Consider the following 20,177-nt stretch of genomic DNA (forward strand, 5'->3'; position numbering starts at 1 on the left):
GAGATCATGTGATCCAACTCTTTCATTCAACAAATTGGAAAACTAGGGGCTGCTAGGTGGCTCAGTGAGTAGAGTACCAGCCCTGGAGTCAGGAGGACCTGAGTTCAAATCCAGCCTCAGACACTTGACAGACTTACTAGCTGTGTGACATTGGGCAAGTCACTTAACCCCAATTGCCCTGCCTTCCCCCCTGCAAAAAAAAATTGGAAAACTGGGACCTAGGAAACTAAGTGGCTTCTCTAGGATCACACAAGTTGTAGGCCTCAGAAATAGGCCTACAATCCTCCTCCAGAAATAGGATTCAAACCCAAGTCCTCGAACTACAGCCAATTCTCATTTCACTATTCTATTTGATTAATGGCCTCATCATCCTTCTTTGATACCCAGTTTCAAAACCTCAATGATATCTTTGCTCCTTCCCTTTTCCTCATCCGTAACTATTCAAAAGCCAATTCTTTTACACCCTTTTCACTGCCATCCATCCCTTTCTTTCTCTCCCCTGCCACTACTACCATCCCAGCTCAGACTCTCTCTAGATCTTACTGGGACAACTGTAATAGCCTCCTGAGCAGTCCCCTTAACTCTAATTTCTTCCCTCTCCAATCTGTTACATGGTTCAGATTCATTTTTCAAAGCACATGCCTTCCAGAGGAGACAAACAGGTTATTCTCCCCTTCAAGCACTCCAGTCCAGGCCTGCCTATTTTTAACATGTTATTTATCTGCAATTTCCCTGTTATTTTATCATGTTATTTCGTGAGCAGCTAGGTGGCACAGTGGCTAGAGCTCCAGGCTGGGAGTCAGGAAGATTTGAGTTCAAATGTAGCTTCAGACACTTACTAGCTGTGTCACCCTGGGTAAGTCATTTTACCCTGTTTGCTTTAGTTTTCTTATCTGTAAAGTGAGCTAGAGAAGGAAATGGCAAACCACTGCAGTATCTTTGCCCAGAAAACCCCAGATGGGGTCACAAAGAGTCAGACATGACTGAAACAATTCGACAACAACAAAAACTTCCCTGAAAAAAACAAAATAAATCCAATGGTTACATATTACCTAACGAATAAAGTCCAAACATTACAGTCCGGTACTCAAGGTCTTCTGGAACCAATCTCTCCTCCCAATGTTCTCCTACACATACTCTGCACTCCAGCCTAACAATTAGTTGTCATTCCCCAAACACACTGATGATCTCCTGTCTCTGCACCTTTGCTCATGCCATTCCTGCCACCTGAAATGCTTTTTTTTTCTGATAGCTCTTTCAATAAGAGCTATTTGTACTTCAGTTCCCCAGTTCTTCCATGAATCCTTCTCAGCCCCACTAGAAGTGATCTTTCCTTCCTGTATTTCCTATGGATTTTGTTATTGTAATAGACTCCTTAAGGGTCTCCTTGCCTTGATAAGTATCAGACACGACTGAACAACAAAGGGGCCAAAGGATTTGAGAATGGAGAATAGTATAGAATTGAACTGGTTCACCAAGGGGTCAAGATGAGAAAGGAAAGAAAAAACATTTTTATCCAAATCAAATAAATTTTTACTTTTCATGTTCTCCAAAATAATTTTTTACGCACACATAAATGCATAGATTCATCATTCCTTTAATTCTACTTACCTTGTTGGTTTTAGCAGGAGCTTTTCTCCTTACAGAAGAAGCTCCCCCGGTTCGGCTAAATTTGCTGAAAAAGAGAAGCCTCTTTACTATTCAAATACTTCTGGCATTGGATAAAGCCCTAGACCTGGAGTCAGGAAGACTTGAGTTCAAATCTGGCCTTGGACGCTCATTGCCTGACCCCTGACAAGTCACTTAACCTCTGTCTGCCTCAGTTTCTTTATCTGTAAAATGGAGATAAGAACAGCACTTACCTCCCAGGGTTGTTGTGAGGATAAAATGAGATAATATTTCTAAAGGGCTTTGAAAACCTTTAAGCATTATATAAATGCCAGGTATTAGTACTGCTGATGTTGCTAAACTGTATCTACCTTTGGCAGCAATTTAAGGTTTATAAAAGAGTTTATACATTATCTCATTTGATCTTTTCAAGAACCTTGGAAGGAAGAAAAAGAAATTTTAAAAAAAATGAATTAACCTTGATAGGTATAAGGTACTATTTCCATTTTACAGATGAGGGAACTGAGACCCAGAGAAAGCAAGTGACTTACCTGGAATCACACAGCTAGGAAGCAACTGAGGCACGATTGGTGACCAGATCTTCCTGAGTCTGGGTCCAGTATCCCACCCAACATCCCACATTGCCTCATGGCCCTCACTGAAGCTGTTACTCTGACTTTCTTGTGACTTAGAGACAGACTTCATCTTTAAGTCAATTTAGAAAAGTCAGAGGGGCAGCTAGGTGGCACAGTGAGTAGAGCACCAGCCCTGGAGTCAAGAGGACCTGAGTTCAAATCTGAACTCAGACACTTGACATATTTACTAGCTGTGTGACCTTGGGTAAGTTGCTTAACTCCATTTGCCCTGCCTTCCCCACTCCAAAAAAAAAGAAAAGAAAAGAAAAGTTGGGAGAATTAAAGACATTTTCATGGAAGCAGACTTTGATAAGAACAAGTGAATGCTGTTCAACCATCCCTTTTATTTCTTCCAGAGTCAAATAATGGGGAAATGTACACTTACCTCCTGAATCTGTAAAGCCAAATCTCCCCTTGCAGAACTGTGCTCTATGTGAGTTTTCTAAATATGTAAACAGCTGTTGAAAGGCTGTATGCAGAATAATCAAAGACGTCACCCCAACTAAAATGCAGCACATTGTATCATGGCTGCTCTGCCTCATGCCAACATTCATCATTTCTTAAGTCAGTCAGTGAAAATGGTTCTATCATGTGTTGCATAAGGTCACATCAGTATCTCCAGAAGCTATGATTGCTTGTATCTTCATAGCTAAAAGCAGGGGTCCTTAATCTTTTTTGGGTCATAGATCCCTTCGGCAGATGGTAAAACCCATGAAAACCCAATTCAGAATAATGTCTTAAATGCATGAAATAAGGTGCTCAGAATTATAAAGGAAATTAATTGTATTAGGTGGCACATGCTGGGCCTGGAGCCGGGAAGACTCATCCTCCTGAGTTCAAATATGGGTTCATATGCTAGCTGTGTGATTCTGGGCAAGTCATTAACTCTGTTTGACTCAGTTTCCTCATCTGTAAAATGAGATGGAGAAGGAAATGGCAAACCACTCCAGCATCTCTGCTGAGAAAATCCCAAATGGGCTCACAAAGAGTCAGACATGACTGAATCAACTGAGCAAAATTATATTGAAAAACGGTTTTCAAAAAAATTTTTTTAAGTTCTCAAACTCCAGTCTAAGAACTCATGCCTTACAGAACTGCCTGAGGCTCAGACAGGATTAAGACAGCTAGGTGATAGTGGGCCTGGAGTCCTTGACCCTATTCTCTTTCTCTATTCCCCCTCCCCCGGCAGTAGTGGAAAAATCACTGGACCTGGAGTCAGGAAGATCTGAATTCAAATACAGCCTCAGACACCTATTAACTCTATGTCCCTGGGAAAGTCACTTAACCTCTGTTTGCCTCAGTTTCCTCAACTGTAAAATAGGGACAATAATAGGCCTTTGTTATGAGGATTAAATAAGATAAAATTTGTCAAGTGTCCGGCACATAGTAGGTGCAATATAAATACATATTCCCTTTTCCCTCCCTTCTCCCCTCCTGTGCTTCCAGTAGTAAATATCAGAGCTGGGATTCTCACTCAAGTCCTGTGACTCTATGTTCAACAAGCATTCCATTTTGTTGTTCAGTTATTTCAATTATATCCAGCACTTCATCCAATCCCATCTGGAGTTTTCATGACAAAGATATTGGAGTGGTTTGCCTTTTCCTTCTCCAGCTCATTTTACAGATGAGGAACCTGAGACAAGTAGGGTGAAGTGACTTGCCCAGGGTCATGCAGTTAGTGAAGGTCAGAGGCCAGATTTGAACTCAGGTCTATTTGTCTCCAGGCCCAGAGTTCTATCCATTTGTACCACCTAGCTGCCCTGATTCTTCTTTACCATGCTGCTATCCTCTGTTAAACAACTCTCCCACCCCCCAACCTTCCCACCTCCTATAGCAACCTAACAACCCTTGGAATCAGAAATCCCTACATGAGCACGAGTGATTATTCTTACTACCCCAGCCCTAAGATACCTGAGTGAACTCCCTCCGCTGGCCGTGGACTTCATGCTGCTAAGACGCTTCAAACTGGCCAGCTTTTTGCTCCAGATTTCTAGCTCTTCAATCCTTTCTTCAAGGTTATTCGTTAATTTACAGAGCTGTTTAACTGCACCTATGTTCTCCATGAAGATCTGATCCTAGAATAAGAAAAAAAAACAGAGAAATTCATAAAGTAACAAAACAAAAAGAGAAGGCCTGGAGACAGATGTCACTACAGGGAACCCCCAGCTAAGGAAAAGCCATCTCCCAATGCAGAGAAGGACAGCTACACCTTCTACTTTGTTGTTCTTCAGTCATTTCAGCTGTGTCTGATTCTTTGTCCAATCCCATTCAGTATTTTCTTGGCAAAGATACTGGAGTGGTTTGCCATTTCCTTCTCTAGCTCATTTTACAGATGAGGAAACTGAGGTAAACAGGGTTAAGTGACTTGCCCAGGGTCACACAGCTAGTAAGTGTCTGAGGCTGGATTGGAACTCAGGATTTTCTGACTCCAGGACTAGAGTTCTATCCATTTTGCCACCTCAGTGCCCTAGAACTATATTTAAAAATGCCTGTGTCCCTGAGTTCATTCAGAACACATCTGAGGAGGCTTGTAACAAGAAAGCGTTCTAGATAGATTGCCAGCTAGTCTGTAAAAGTGCTTATATTCAATTTGCAGTAAAATGGAAATATGCCCTTGTAGCCCAGAGCCAAGCAAGGGAGCTGAAGGGCACCATCGTCAAGTTTCACATTTTAATATTTCTTTTGACTTAGCATTATGGTATATTTGAAACTCATTTTTTTAAAAAAGACAGGAGAGGTTTCTGAATGTTGATTTGTGCTTTCTCCATTAAAGCCTTGCAAAACTAGACTTCAGATATCACTGACAAGATACACATTAGGTTGTCTGGATGAAGGATAAGAGGAGTGAATCATATAGGTTACAGTTTGGCTTAACTCCTACCTAAGCCCTAAGACTATATGCTTAAAATACTCAGAATCAAGGGTGACTGAGCTTGTCCTTTGTATGGGGAGCTGGAAAGGACAGCAACAGGAAGCTAAGTGGTACAGTGGTTAGAGTTCCAGGGCTGGAGTCAGGAAGACCTGAGTTCAAATCTAATCTCAGACACTTACTAACTTGTGTGACCCTGTGCAAGTCACTCAACCCTGTTTACCTCTGTTTCCTCATCTGTGAAATGAGCTAGAGAAGGAAATGGCAAACCACTCTAACGTCTTTGCTAAGAAAACTCCAAATGGGATCAAAAGGAGTTGGACGTGACTGAACAACAGCCACAACAAAATAAGGACAACTAGGTGGGGCAGATAGGTGGTTCAGTGGATACAGCACTAGGACTGGAGCCAGGAAGACCCAAATTGAAATCCAGCTTCAGACACTTACTAGCTATGTGGTCCTGACCAAGTCACTTAACCATGTTTGTTTCGGTTTCTTCATCTGTAAAATGAGCAGGAGAAGGAAGTGGCAAACCATTCCAGTATCCTTGCCAAGAAAACCCATGACAGCATTGGTCTGCTATGGTCCACAGGGTCAGAGGGAAAGAATAGATATCTTCAAGTATTTGAAGGGCTCTAATGTGGAAGAGAGTTTAGATTTGTTCTCCTTAACCCCACTTGGCTCCACTGAGAGGAATGGGTAGAAACTGCAGAGAAACAGATATAAGATTGATGGGAGAAAAAAAGTCCTAATAATTTGAGCTATCTAAAAGTAGAATGGGCCGTCTTGGGAAGTAGTAGATTGCCTCCTCAGGAGATATCTTCGAGTAAATGTTGGGTGGTCCCTTGTTGGGGGTGGTGCAGACTAGATGCTTGGTTGACAATAGGCTGAACCAGATGACTCAGACATTAAGGCTAGTTCTTTATACATGATACCACATGGTTTTGATTAATGACCCCATTGATGGAAAAAGTGAAGAACGATTACTTTGAAGCGAATGAACTGAGAGAGTTCCAATATATTTGTTTTAGAACAAGTCTCATTATGCTATGGTCGCACCTCAGGTTTAATCCTTTAAAATGGTTGATAGAAGGAAAAGGTTCTGGTGAAGATTACAATCCACTCTTCTAAAATGCAGGATGGGGAGCTGAGAGGGAAGGATTTTTGAGAGGGTGGATTTTTTAAGGCAAAAAGAGCAAGGGCTCAAAAAGACTGGGAAAAAATCAGGGCAGATAAGAGCGGGTTCATGCATTTTAAAAGCAGATGTAGGGGTGGCTAGGTGGCACAGTGAGTAGAGCACCGGCCCTGGAACCAGGAGGAACCTGAGTTCAAATCTGACCTCAGACACTTGACACACTTACTAGCCGAGTGACCTTGGGCAAGTTACATAACCCCAACTGCCCTGCCTTCCCCCCTCCAAAAAAAAAAGCAGATATACCAAGAGAAGCTCAAGAAGGCAGAAAAATGTGCTGCTTTCCAAGGCAGAAGAGTAAACTAGGAACTTTATGGTGCTTATCCTTATTACCAGGAAATTTATAGCAAGAAATTGGTGTTTTTGTTCAGTCATGTCCAACTCTTCGTGACCCCCTTTGGGGTTTTCTTGGCAAAGAGACTGGAGTGGTTTGCCATTTCCTTCTCCAGCTCATTTTACAGATGAGGAAACTGAGGCAAACAGGGTTAAGTGACTTGCTCAGGGTCACACAGCTAGTAAGTGTCTGAGACCAGATTTAAACTTAGGAAAATGAGTTTTTTTGACTCCAAGCCTGCCACTCTATCTACAATGCCACCTAACTGCCCCTAACAATAAAAAATAAAAACCAGAAAAGCAAATATCCTCTGTGTGTGTGGGTGTGTGTGTGGGTGTGGGTGTGGGTGTGGGTGTGTGTGTAAGAGAGAGACAGAAAAAGACAGAGAGAGATAGAGAGACAGAGAGAGACAGAGACAGAGATAGAGACAGAGAGGCAGGGAGGGAGGAATGATGAATTAAGTAGCTCAAAGTTTCATCATACACACTATTTGACAAAATCTTCCTGAGGAAGTCTGTCTGAATTCAAAGACTCTGATTACGTTAAAGTCCTCTGGTCGGCATTTAAAGCTCTTCCTTACCTGGCCCCTTCTTATCTCTCCAGGCGTCTTACATTTCACTCCTCTCCACATAATATGCGATCCAGTGGCACTGGTCTGGTTGCTCTTCCTCACACAGAGCCCTCCTTCTCCCCACCCTACATATTTTCACTGGCTGTTCCCCATCCCTGCAATGCTCTCCTTCTGGGTTTCCCTGGCCTCCTTCAAAACTGCTCTCAGTGGAAGAAGCCCTTGGTCTGGAATCAGGAGACTTGAGTTCAAATCCAAATTCAGACGCTTACTAACCATGTGGCTATGGGAAGGTCACTTAACCTCTGTCTGCCTCTGTTTCCTTAGCTATAAAATGGGAATAACAGCCCTCTCCCCCCAAGGTTGTTGTGAGGCTCAAGTGAGATAATATTTGTAAAGCATTTAGCACAGTGTCTGGCACATAGTAAATACTATATTAATGTTTATTTCCCTCCCTTCTCCCACACCCCCATCTTCTGCAGGAGGCTTTTCTAGGTCCCTTCCATGGCTAGTACCTTCACTCTCAGGTTACCTCCCATAAATCTAAGATAGTGTGTATGTGCACGCTTACTTGTTTATTCTCTGTCTTGTTAGAATATGAGCTCCTGGAAAACAGGGACCATGTTTTTGCTTTTCTTTACATCCCTAATGCTTAGCATGGTGGCTGGCACATAGTAAGCACTTAATAAATTATTACTGACTGATTGACTAATGGGGGTTACATCTTTACCTTTGATTAGAAGTAAAAATCAATAGTAAATATGTAAATAAATAAATGTGTGGATTTTATAAATATGTAAATAAATGTATGAATGTAGCTGAATATATCATATATGTAAGTAAATATTTAAATAAATATGTAAATGTAAGTAAATATATAAATAAAGCAGTAAAAAAATAAGGCAGGAATAACAGAGAAGTAAGGTAAGGACTTTGGTCAATACAATATGGTACTCACAAGGACAGCTTAGTGTACTAGAAATGGTATTTTGGATTTGGAGACAAGAATCATACATTCAAAATGTTTCTATCTGTATGACCTTAATCAAGTGCATTAAATTCCTTGTCCATAAAATGGGGGATAATCTGCCTCAGAGATTTACTAGGAGGAAAATATTCGTAAGTCTTAAAGTACTACAAATGATCAATAAACATTTATTAGGCACCTGCTATGCACTAGGCACTGTACCAGGCACTGGAGATTACAAAGACAAATGAAACAGTCCATACCCTCAATTCAGTCAGTCAATAAACATTTATTAAGCACCTACTGTATGCCAGGCACTGTGCTAAGCATTAGGGATACAAATATGAAGAGAAAGACAATCCCTGCCTTCAAAGAGTTTATAAGCTAAAGGGGAAGACAATACACAAAAGGAAACTGAAAAGAAAAAGGGGCTGAGAAAGGAGAGGGGGGAGGCACTGGAGAGGCTGGTCTAAGGAGTGCAAACTGGTGGGTAATGAAGAGAGGCTGGTCTGGGAGCCCTCTTTCAATGGAGGCTTTGGGAAGAGTTCAGGCTTTGGGCTACCTGGAAGCCCTCCAATCAGAGGCGCAGAGAGTACTGAGGGTACTAATGATGTTAAGTTTCCTGATGAGGAATTTTCCTGGGAGCATGGCAAAGTCCAGTCCAAGGAGGGCCAGCTGGTGCTTCCCTCTTCCCCTTCCCTTCCCTACCCCTCCCTTTCACCCTCAAAGAGTTAACTTCTTACTAGGAGGAACATTATATACAGAGATATATAATATATAAAAAGTAAAGATATGCAAAGTATACATAAAGGGGGTGAAGAGGCCCTAGCAGCTGTGGGGATCAGGAAAGACCTCACACAGGAGGTGCAGCTTGAGGTGAGCCTTGAAGGGGGCTAAGGATTCTATTATCACCAATAGGCTCCATGATTTGAGCCATGTGGCTATTACCTCCACCAATGCAGACTGCATTTACTTAGTAGACGGTTTCATGAGTGGCCATGGTGAATAAATTCATGCCTGGCTGGCCCATTTTCTTGCTTCTTTGTACTTAGTCTGCAGGCAACAGACATGTATCATTCATTATCAAGGCAGTACTCTAAGCCTTTCCAATTTGATAGGATGTCCTAGAATTGAGAGTCTCTGCTCCCAAGCCATGAAGCAAGATGTTCAGAAACTCTCAGATCAGTAAGCCTTCAGACTACAGGGCTTTACAATCAATAAGCATTTATTAAGCACCTACTACCTGTCAGGTACTGTGCTAAGCATTGAGAATACAAAAAGAGGCAAAAGACAATCCCTGCCCTCAAGGAATTTATAATCTAATGGGAGAAACAAACACAAACAAGCCCAGATAAATAGGATAGGACAGGATAAATAGGAAATAATTAACAGAGGGAAGGCACTCGAATTAAGAAAGGTAATAGTGAAGGTCACTCTTGTCAGAAGTCACAGGGATGCTAGAGGTCATCTAATCCAATCCTTTCTTTTAGAGATGAAGAGATTTATTCAATGTCAAGTAGGTAGGATGTAGCAGAGCTAGGATTTCAGTCTAAGCCCTAGGACACCAAATCCAGAGCTCATCCCAGCCCAGCACTCTGATTCCTGTATGAAATATAAATGTCTGTGTTAAGTTATTATATTGCCCTATTAAATCTATTTGATGTACTTAATATAGCTCTGTATTATATAATGTATATCTGTGCCATTAATAGCTCATTCATTCAATCAATTTTGGATGTCTTTTGTGTTGACTAAATAATTGAATGTTTATAGTCATATATATAAAAGGTGGGCAGCAAGGCCATAGATAGGAATATAACCCATAGTGTTGTTCTCATAGGGAAAACATACCTGACTTGGATTCATCTGGTTGATTAAAGACCTGGCCAAAGAGCCAGGAAGACCTGGTTCAAATCCAACGTCCAACACACATTAACCGTGAACATACGCAAGTCAGTCAGTTCTCTGGAAATGTTACAAATGAAGTGCTGATCTAGTTTGGTGGAAGGATTTTCCACACCAGGAGCATCAGATAGGGACTGGAATCAGGAAGACTTGAGTTCAAATCCAGCCTCAGACACTTACTAGATGTGTGACCCTAGGCAAGTCACTTAACCTCTGTCTGCCTCAGTTTCTTCAAACATAAAATAGGGATAATAATTGTACCTACTCCCCAGGATTGTTGTGAGGATAAAGATGAGATGATATTTGCAAAGTTGTTAGCACAGTGTCTAGAACATAGTAGGCATCTTTTAACTGCTTGTCATTATCTTTATTATTATTACTCATCCCCAAGGAAGGAGGAACTTTCGAAGGACAGGTAGCAATTGGCTTATCAGACAACCGCAGAGACCTTCTAGACCATCTTTATTGACTTGACTGCTCATGCGCCAGGAATAATGAACCTGTGAGGCTCATGCGACCTTGGGCGTCACAGCCAGGAACAAGTCATCCGGCTTAAAGGCAAAATTCCTATGATTTCAGCTTTAGAACTAGAGGAGGCCTCAGAAGCCATTCGAACTCAACAAGCATTTATTAAGTGCCTACTGTATGCCAGGCACCGTGCCAGGTGATGGGGTTACAAAGACAAAAATAAAGAGTCCTTGCCCTCAAGAAGCTTACATTCTCCTGGAGGAACTGTACCATGTGTGGTAATTAAAATAAAAGAGAACATGCAAAATAGTGAAAGGCAATAAGGCACAAGACAGAGAGCCAGACTTGGAGTCAGAGCAATCTAGGTCCTAGTCCTACCTTTGACAAATAAAATCTGTAAGATCATGGACAAATGCTATCACTTCTATGTGCCCCAAAGCCACTCTCTAGGATTTGAAGTTATTAATGAGTTTCTGATTTGCATTGGTAGAGGAGTTTTTGTACTCCAACGAAATCATAGGTCTGGACTTTTTAAAAAATTATTGTTCAATCGCTTCAGTCGTGTCGAACTTGTGGGGGTTTTCTTGGCAAAGATACTCGAGTGGTTTGCCATTTCCTTCTCCAGATCATTTTATAGATGATGAAACCGAGGCAGACTGGATTATGTAACCTGCCCAGGGTCACACGGCTAGTGTCTGAGACCAGATTTGAGCTGAGGAAGATGAGTCTTCCTGATTCCAAGCCCAGTGTGCCCCCTTTTAAAATGACAAAGTAATAGAAATTATTTGAGGGAGATAGGGCACTAACAACTCAAATGGGGGAGGAACATCAGGAAAAGCCTCAGGTAGAAGAGCTTATCTGATTTAATTAGAGTGGGGAACTCCTGGCATGGAAAAAAATTCTTCACCAAAACAGATCAGTAATTCATTTATAACTTACAAGTAAATCTGAGCGCACCTTTGAGGGAAGTTAGTGATCTATGAGACAGAGGAAAGGATGAGAGGAATGCACTGAAGATAATGAGTTGATGGTTTGAATTAGTGAGAGTTTTTTCACTGGGTGTACCCCATGCCAAGGAAATAATTGGTCCAGATTTTTTTAAAATATAAACTAATACAAACTGAGAGACTGGGTAGGGAGAGGAGAAGGGAGGAAGAGATGGGGGGAGGGAGAAGGAAAAGAAGAGGGAGGGAAGTGAAGACAGACAAAGGGAGGGAGAGAGACAGAGAAAGACTAAAAAAATCCATTTGTAATTTACATGTAAACCTGAGGAGAAGAGGGGGGAATGCATTGTACAACCCGTTCAAAGACATGAAGACAGAAGATGGAATGCTACATGTATTAAACAACCAGCAAGCCGGTTGTCCAAGATGGGGAAATGTATGAGAGAATAACATGAAATAAGAATGAAAAGGCAAATGGGGCAATTATAGAGGGCTTTCTGAGCCAGACTGAGAATTTTTCCACATTATCCTAGAAGGCTCTTGGTGATTTCTGAGTAGAGGGGTGACATTGTCACACCTGAGCTTTAGGAAAAATCAGTTGGACATCTGCTCAGAGGATGGATTGCAGATTGGAGAGAATGGATGCAAGGAAACCAATCAGGGGGCTATTGTAATGGTCCAGGTAAGAGCTGATGATGGCCTGAACCAGGGGAGAGGCTGATTGCTTGTCTGTATCTCAGCAGTGAGATGAGCATGCTGTCAGCTGCACTTTTTTCAACACTGGCTTGCCTGTGCCTCTGGGTAGATCCAAGGTAAAAAATAACTCACCTGGTAAATAAACTAAAGTGTCCCTCTCAAAGAGGAAATAAAGGAGAGGTTTTTTACTGCCATCCTGATCGATCACTATGGCATTGATTTTGAGGATGCCAAGGAAAATCATCAAGCAATATCCACCAAGTCTTTTATGGGTATATGGATGCCTATTAAGAATCTTGCAATAGCTAGGCTTCTGCCCCTGGACATCATAATCTATCTATAGACATAACTCAAGCACTGTTTTCTGCCATCATCCCACACAGAGAGACATCTGTAGAATATTTTAATATTTCCTGAACTACAAGAGAGCAGTCAGGTAAACTTGACATTGGACTTATGAACAAAATAATAAATGATCACCATAAATTATTACTATTGTTAAAAAGTAGTAACCCTCTCCAGTTAGAGAAGGTCTCTCAGGGAAGGAACATTGACCATCCTAATTGAATGAATTAATGGAAAAACATTTTAGGCATTTATTAGTACAGTGCAAGGCACTAAGTGCATAGAAGACAGAGAGAGAGGGGGAAAGAGAGAGAGAGAGAGAGAGATACATAAGTATCCATTTATCCATACACATATGTGGATATACACATACATGTGTGTATACATATAGAGTGGCCTAGTCAGTCCCTATTCAGTCAATATGCATTTATTAAGCACTTATTATGTGCCAGCTCTGTGCTAAGCTCTGAGCCAGGGAAGGGTGTTTTGATCTGGGAAGAAGTCGGAGCAAATGAGGAGCAGAACTCCTGAGACAATGGATTGAAATGATCTTTTTAGATACAATGTTAATATTGATTTGATTACAAATCTCAAAGCAGAAACAAGGGATGGGGAGGTATACCCAATTGAAGACCAACAAATGGCAGGGATGAACAAGCATGGGAAGGTCTGGGGTTTATGAACACATGAAGGCAAGCAATAAATCCTTTACAAAAAATATGGTGAACCTACCAAGGTTATATGGGCATTCAGGTGGCACAATGGATAGAGTACCAGGCTTGGAGTCAGGAAATTTCATCTTCCTAAGTTCAGATCCAGCCTCAGACACTTACTAACTGCATGACCCTGGGCAAGTCACTTAACTATTTGCCTCAATTTCCTCATCTGTAAAATCATCTGGAGAAGGAGATGACAAATGACTCTAGTTTCTTTGCCAAAAAAAAAAATAAATGGGGTCACAAAGAATCTGAAACAACTGAACAACAACAATAAATTTAAGGCTCTTTCTGTATTTATTTGTACTATTCAATTAATACAGGGTGTCCCAGTGCAAGCTATTAAACTATTTAAGCTATAAGATTGCACTAAGACTTTTGGGACGCCCCATGTTTATTTTGTATCTACCGACACTTCTACTTGCTGTCTCCCTCATTGTGATGTAACCTCTTGCAAAGCAGAGTTTGTTTCACCCTTTGTACTTGCAACCTTAGCATTTAGCATAATGCCTGGCACACTGTAGACATTTAATAAATGCTTATTGATTGACTGAGGGAGCTGGACCCTGCCCGGAAGAAGTAGCTTCTTTATATTCCAAAGAATGGTGATGAGGATCTACATTTGCCATTGGGGAGAGTGGTCAGTAATGGCAGGTACGATTCACTGTTGATGGCGCCAAGGTTGGTCAGGTCTTCTAAAAGCTGCCTCTGCCATAGTAGAGGGTGTCCCAAAAGTTTTAATGCAGTTTTAAGTGCTATCGAAATTTAAACCTATGCTAAGACTTTTAGGATACCTTGTAATCCTCCAAAGCAGTTTAAAACTGAACTAGGAATTTGGGGACACCCTGTAGTCTTTTAAAACATCAGGGACCAAAGAATCAGCACTTACAAATCAAAGTCAGAGAGGTATATAGAGTCCTAGAAAGGCAGAGTTGGGAAGATCTCGGAGGTCGTTTAACGCAACCTCCATCCAAAGCATGAATCCCATTAGCAATGACCTCTGCTTAGAGACTTCCAGGGACAGGAACCTCCTGAGACAATTCATTCCATATATGGCAGGTTTGCATTTCATTCAAGAACTTTATAACAATATCGAATTTCAATACAAATCTTTATCTCCAGCATTCCAGTAGAATAGCTTCACATCATGTTGCACCTCCTGCATTATGGGTTCAGATCTGTCATGTGCTAAAAACTGAAATTCTTTCATTAATTCATTCATTTGTTCCCCAATTATTTATTTAGCTTGTGTAGCATTGTAGAATAGATAATGTTTTACAATTGGCTAGGATTCAGGTTGGGTAGATAAAGGAAAATTGAAAGATTGGTGAGAATGGTACCACATTGGGAAGTGAGTGTCTATGTCTTTGAAAGTTGTTCAAAAATATCTCTTTGGAACTAACAGGTACGAAATTTTTAAGTTTAGCCATTTTGGCAGTTATATATTTACAAATACCGTGTAGAAAATTCATGGTTTTAAAAAGTATGTATGAGATTTATTGTTCAGTCATTTTCAGTCGTGTCCAACTTTTTATGACCCCTTTTGGGGTTTTCTTGGCAAAGATAGTGGAACGGATTGCCATTTCCTTCTCCAGCTCACTTTACAGATAGAGAAACTGAGGCAAACAGCATTAAGTGACTTGCTCAGGGTCACACAGCTAGTAAGTGTCTGAGGTCGAATTTGAACTCAGGAAGATGAGTCTTCTTGACTCCAGGCCTGGAGCTGTCTCCACTGAGCTACCTAGCCACCCTTGTATGTATGAGAAGACAGTTCCAGTTGGAATCTAATACAAAACATGTGCCTGTTAGTTCTACTCACAGATAGAAATCCCATTGCCACCAGGTGACATCATGCCTAAATTGCCATCGTGGGGGGTGGGTTGTTTTGTTTTATTTTGTTTTTGTAGAAGGGTTAAGAAACATCTTTTAAAGGCTAAAAATGGACAGGTTCAAATATAAATGAATAACAAATGTCACATCCCCCACCAAACCTTTTATACCAAAAGTATTAAATAAAAGCAAAAGAAATCAACTTGGTTTTGCTTCCTACTCACCTGTGGAAGTTTGGGACAAAATGACCACCATAAAGAAGAAGAATCTGTATGAGCCACCAAATGTCAAACCACTACTTGAAATATCGGAAACTACTGATAACAATATGCATCCAGATAGGGTTTAAACCAAATCCAAGCTTACTATCATTTATACATTACAAGGATTGGTGGTACACTTAGGGGGTATGGGGTCATGGGAGAGGGATGACAACATTTATTAAGTGCCTACTGTGTGCGAAGCGCTATGCTTTACGCATATTATCTCATTTGAGCCTTAACTTAAGGGAAGCCCATGACTTGTATAAATGATTTATATGTGTTTATTTGGAGGGGGTAGAGAAAGGGAGAGGGGGAAAATGGGAGGAGGGGGAGAGAGAAAACAGGCGATCCTGGGTTCCTGAAGTATATCCCCAAAGAATATAATCTTCCTCCTCATCCTATTAGAACCTTGAACTCTGCCCCCTGGAAGTACTTTAGGCTTTGATAAGTGAACTTTCGCCTTCTCTTGCCCCAAACCAGACCACCACACCATTTTCCTGCCATTTCCAAACTATGCCTTCAGGTACTTACTCTGCATCCTGCCCTCGCCCCTCCACCGCCTTTCCAGTTGATTTAAGTCTCCCTCCTCTCCACCTCCCATGGAAAGTAAGCTCCCTTGAGGTCAAAGACCCCTCTGGTCATCTGTATCTCCAGTGCTCAGCACAGTGCCTGGCCAATAGTATGACCTTAATTAATTGTTTTTCACCCTAGATTCAAATTTTGATGATTGCTGCCACAATGAGATGAATGTCCTGACAGTAGACTGTGTCTCACCTAAGGTCTAGCCTAGGCTTCTTGCCAGAAGATTTTACATGTGGTTAGCATGGGAGCATAATGCATAAGATGCTGCACTTGGACTTAGCAAGATCTGAGTTCAATTCAGCTGTGTGATTCTGGGCAGGTCTCTTAACCTCACTCAAACTCATTGTCCTTATCTGGAAAAAGGGTATGTTAGTAGCTCAGTACCTCATGGGGTTGTTGGGAACATCAAATTAAATAAGCTCCATGAAGCGCTTTGCAAACCTTAAAGCACTAATTTGGGGCTATTCTTGTAATTGTTAGTATATTGTAATGGTTGTTATTGTCGTTATATAGCAAAAGATGAAATGCTTTTGGCCACAGCAGCTCACACAGCCAATCTACTCAATAACAAAGGGGTACCAATTGTATTAGGGGAAGGAGTATCCACCCTGATGAAATCCCCGATCCTTGAAGTATGCCAAGATGGTGTTGGTTTTGTGAAATGAGCACCACACTAGAAATAAAAAGCTATGGTCTATCCTCAGATGGAACTGGGTTTGGCTTTATGACCTTAAACAAATCACATTTCTGAGTCAATTTCTTCGTCTATAAAATGGAAGATAGTCTTTGCTAGCGCATGAAGAATAGAAATCATTTCTGATGTGGCATAGAGGAAGAAGCACTGGACTTGGAGTCAGGAAGACCTGAGGTCAAATCCTACCCTAGACGCTGACTAATTGTGTGACCTTAGGCAAGTCACTTAACCTCTCTGTGCTTTACTTTCCTCTTTTGTGAAACAAAGTTTTCCAGGATCCCTTCCAATTCTAAATCTATGTTCCTATGAAAGGTCATAGCATAGAAAACAGCCTCAAAAAGCAGAATCCGATTAATTTTGTTGCACATAACACGTACCAAAAAAAAAGACAGTTATGGATTAAATTTTTAGGAGTTAGTCTTCATCCTCACATTCCTCCCATTAGATTATAAACTCCTTGAAGGCAGCGATTATCTTTCTCCTCTTTTTGTATGCCTTGCACTTATCACAGTGTCCAGCATATAGAAAATTCTTAATAAATGTTTTTTGATTGAATAATTGAAAGGTTCCCTAGACCTCCTCTTTTGATCATACATTCAACAAACATGTCTCAAAGGTCTATAATTTGCACATTACTGTCCTAGGTGCTAAAGGGACATCCACAACTAAATAAGATGGTGCCCTTACATCAAACAATTTGCAACTTTCAGAGCAGCCCATACCAAGCACACCTGGCAGAGGTATTCTACTAACACTAACCACTCGTTCCTTGATTCCCCCTTGCCACTGTGCCCCACCCAAGAAAGGTGCTTATCCACCACAAAAGTCTTTCCTTTGACACTTAGACTGTCAAAAGACTCGTGTAGAAAGGTTCATCAATGCATTTTACTTGGCAACTCTGATCTTTCTTCCTTTTTTGTTGTTGTTGGTGTTCAGTCATTCAGTTGTGAATGACTCTTCCTGACCTCATAGATCACAACAGCTTAGGACCTTACATCCTAGAGGCTCATCTTCCGATAGCATCTCTGTCATCATTTCAACACTATCCATGGGGTTTTCCTGGCAAAGACACTAGAGTGGTTTGCCATTTCTTCCCTTATCCAATCCCATTCCTTGTCTCTGGATAGAGGGTAGCTCTCTAGAGTTCTGGTTTGCCCCCTTGCTCCTGGAGACAGGGCTGTCAACACTCTTCAGGGAACCACACTGAGGCATAAGGTGTATCTTATATATGCCAAGAAGGAGGTAACTTTCAATAACTTCATGTTATCTTATAAGGGCATCGCTCTGTGTAAGAGAGAAAAGAAAACAAATCCACCTGGCATCCAGCTTGATAGCTATCTCCTCTAACTTGGCATGGTCTGATTCACAATCTATAAATTGTAGATAAAAATGAAATTGAAAAAGCAATCCGCAGATAATACAAAACCAGCAGTTCATGAAATGGCCTGACTTTGAGGGGAGAAAAGAAAATGTTTCAATACAGACTTGTATTTTTCATTATCGTTTCCCAGAAAATCCATTTTTAAAAAGTGTGGGGGGTGCAGAAAGGCTAGGTATTCTAGCCTATCAGTCCTTAATCTGTACTCTCCCATTCCTTTGGTAGACTTCATCATTAATGAAAGACATTCCATTGTAAGGCCTGTGTCCAATACATACATGCCTATAGTTGAAGCCAAGGCAGAAATTGAGGCAGCAGGATTTCCACAGACAAAACAAGTGGCAAATATAAAGGAAAAGGGAGTAGTTACTTGCTATATTTATCACCACAGCAAAGTGGAATATAGTAGAAGTATGTGAATTGTTAACCCAAGACTTTATTTTTTATAACAAAATGGAATGTCACTTTGGCTTGACCAAAACACAGAAAAGTCTCAAGACTTAGGAATGTATTCAGAGCCTTTTCACTTATAACTTTCAGTTTAGCTGTAATTGCTATAATTTAACATTTTTATCAATAGTTTGAATAAAGGTATGGATAGAACAGTCATCAAATTTGCAATGACACAGAGCTGAGAGAGGTAGCTAACATACAGGATGGTAGTCAGGATTTAAAGGGATTTTGATAGGCTAAAGCATTCAATCAAACATTTATCAAGCACCTACTATATGCCAGGCACTAAGCTAAATGAAGCATTGAGTTGAATCAAATAAAATGAATTTCAATAGGAATAAATGTAAAGTCTTGCACATGGGCATAAAAAATCAATTTCACAAGTACAAGATGGAGAAGGAATGGCTAGAGAACAGTTGTGCTGTAAAACATCTTGAGGTTTTTAATAGATTACAAGCTCAATATGAGTTGTCAGTGTGGCGCAGCAGCATAAAAAGGCTAATACAATCACAATACATTAAGTGGGACAAAGCTTCCAGGAATAAGAGGAAGGTGAGAGTCCCACTGTACTTAGCTCTGACCAGACTTCACCTTAAGTACTGTTTTCAGTCCTGGAAACCATGGCCTAAGAAGGATATTCATAGGCCAGTGAGTATCAAGAGAACATCAATCAACATGGTAAAGGGCCTTGAGTCCACATCAAATGAGTACAAGTTGAGGAAGATAGGTATTAGATTGGAAGTTCTTTGAGGGCAGGGCATGTCTTTTGCCTATTTTTATATCCCTGGTGCTTACCACAGTGCCTGGCACATAGTAGGCACTTAACAAATGTTTATTGATTGATTGAAATAGGCATGCTTTGTCTGGAGAAGAAAAGAAGACTCAGGGGAGACATGGTAGCTATTTTCAAGTATTTGAAAGTCTGCTATCTGGAGGATGGATTAGACATTTTTCTGTTTGATCCCAGAGACCAAAACCAAAAGCAGTGGGTCCAAGTTGCAAAAAGACAAATTTCTGTTTAGTATCAGGAAAAAAACTTCCTAAAAATTAGAACAGTCCAAAAGTGAAATGGGCTGCCTAAACAGGTGGTGAGTTCCCCCATCTTAGGCATCTTTATATCGAAGATGAAAATCCACTTGTCAGGCATCTTATAGAGGAATTCTTTTCACATATGGGTTGACTTAGATGGCCACTGAGGTCCCTTCCAGCTTTCAAATTCTGTGAATCTATATGAGGACATGTAATGGAGGAACAGGGACCAGAACTTAGGTGTCCTCTGTGTTCTCTAATGTCACTTCACATGCTGCTGCCAGTCAAAGGGAACTTGGTTCAGGATGCCCTTTTTGATAAGCTTATCTTTCCCCAAGCTCTCATTCGTTTCAAAGGCAGCTAAGTGGTGCAGTTTAGAGAGAACTGGTTTGAAGTCAGGAAGACCTGAGTTCAAATCCAGCCTCAGATACTTAACTAGGTGTATGACCCTGGGCAAAGAACTTCAATTCTGTCTGCCTCCATTTGCCCAACTGTAAAAAGCAGATAATAATTGTACTTATCTCACAGTGTTGTTGTGAGGATCGAATGAAATATTTTTAAGTGCCTTAGCACATAGTAAGTGTTTAATAAATGGTTTTCCCTTCCCCTTCAAAGGCTTATTTACCTGTTAGCTCTAGAGGTACATAAATTATACTTTATGTTTATACATCCTTCTGCTGATTGGAAGCCTGTGCTTGCCT

General features: G+C 40.9%; 1 protein-coding gene across 1 annotated transcript in view; it reads right to left on the minus strand.

The window, feature by feature from the left end:
• Positions 1-20,177, minus strand: part of MYRFL (myelin regulatory factor like) — a 183,062-nt gene that overhangs the window by 50,909 nt on the left and 111,976 nt on the right. Inside the window, exons 14-16 of the mRNA XM_036760731.1 lie at positions 4,155-4,318; positions 1,608-1,675; positions 684-695 (exon numbers count right to left, since the gene is read on the minus strand). Coding sequence (XP_036616626.1) covers positions 684-695; positions 1,608-1,675; positions 4,155-4,318 — 244 coding nt within the window. The remainder of the gene's footprint in view (positions 1-683; positions 696-1,607; positions 1,676-4,154; positions 4,319-20,177) is intronic.

The sequence above is a fragment of the Trichosurus vulpecula genome, chromosome 5 (assembly GCF_011100635.1).
Source record: "Trichosurus vulpecula isolate mTriVul1 chromosome 5, mTriVul1.pri, whole genome shotgun sequence".
Classification (NCBI taxonomy): domain Eukaryota; kingdom Metazoa; phylum Chordata; class Mammalia; order Diprotodontia; family Phalangeridae; genus Trichosurus; species Trichosurus vulpecula.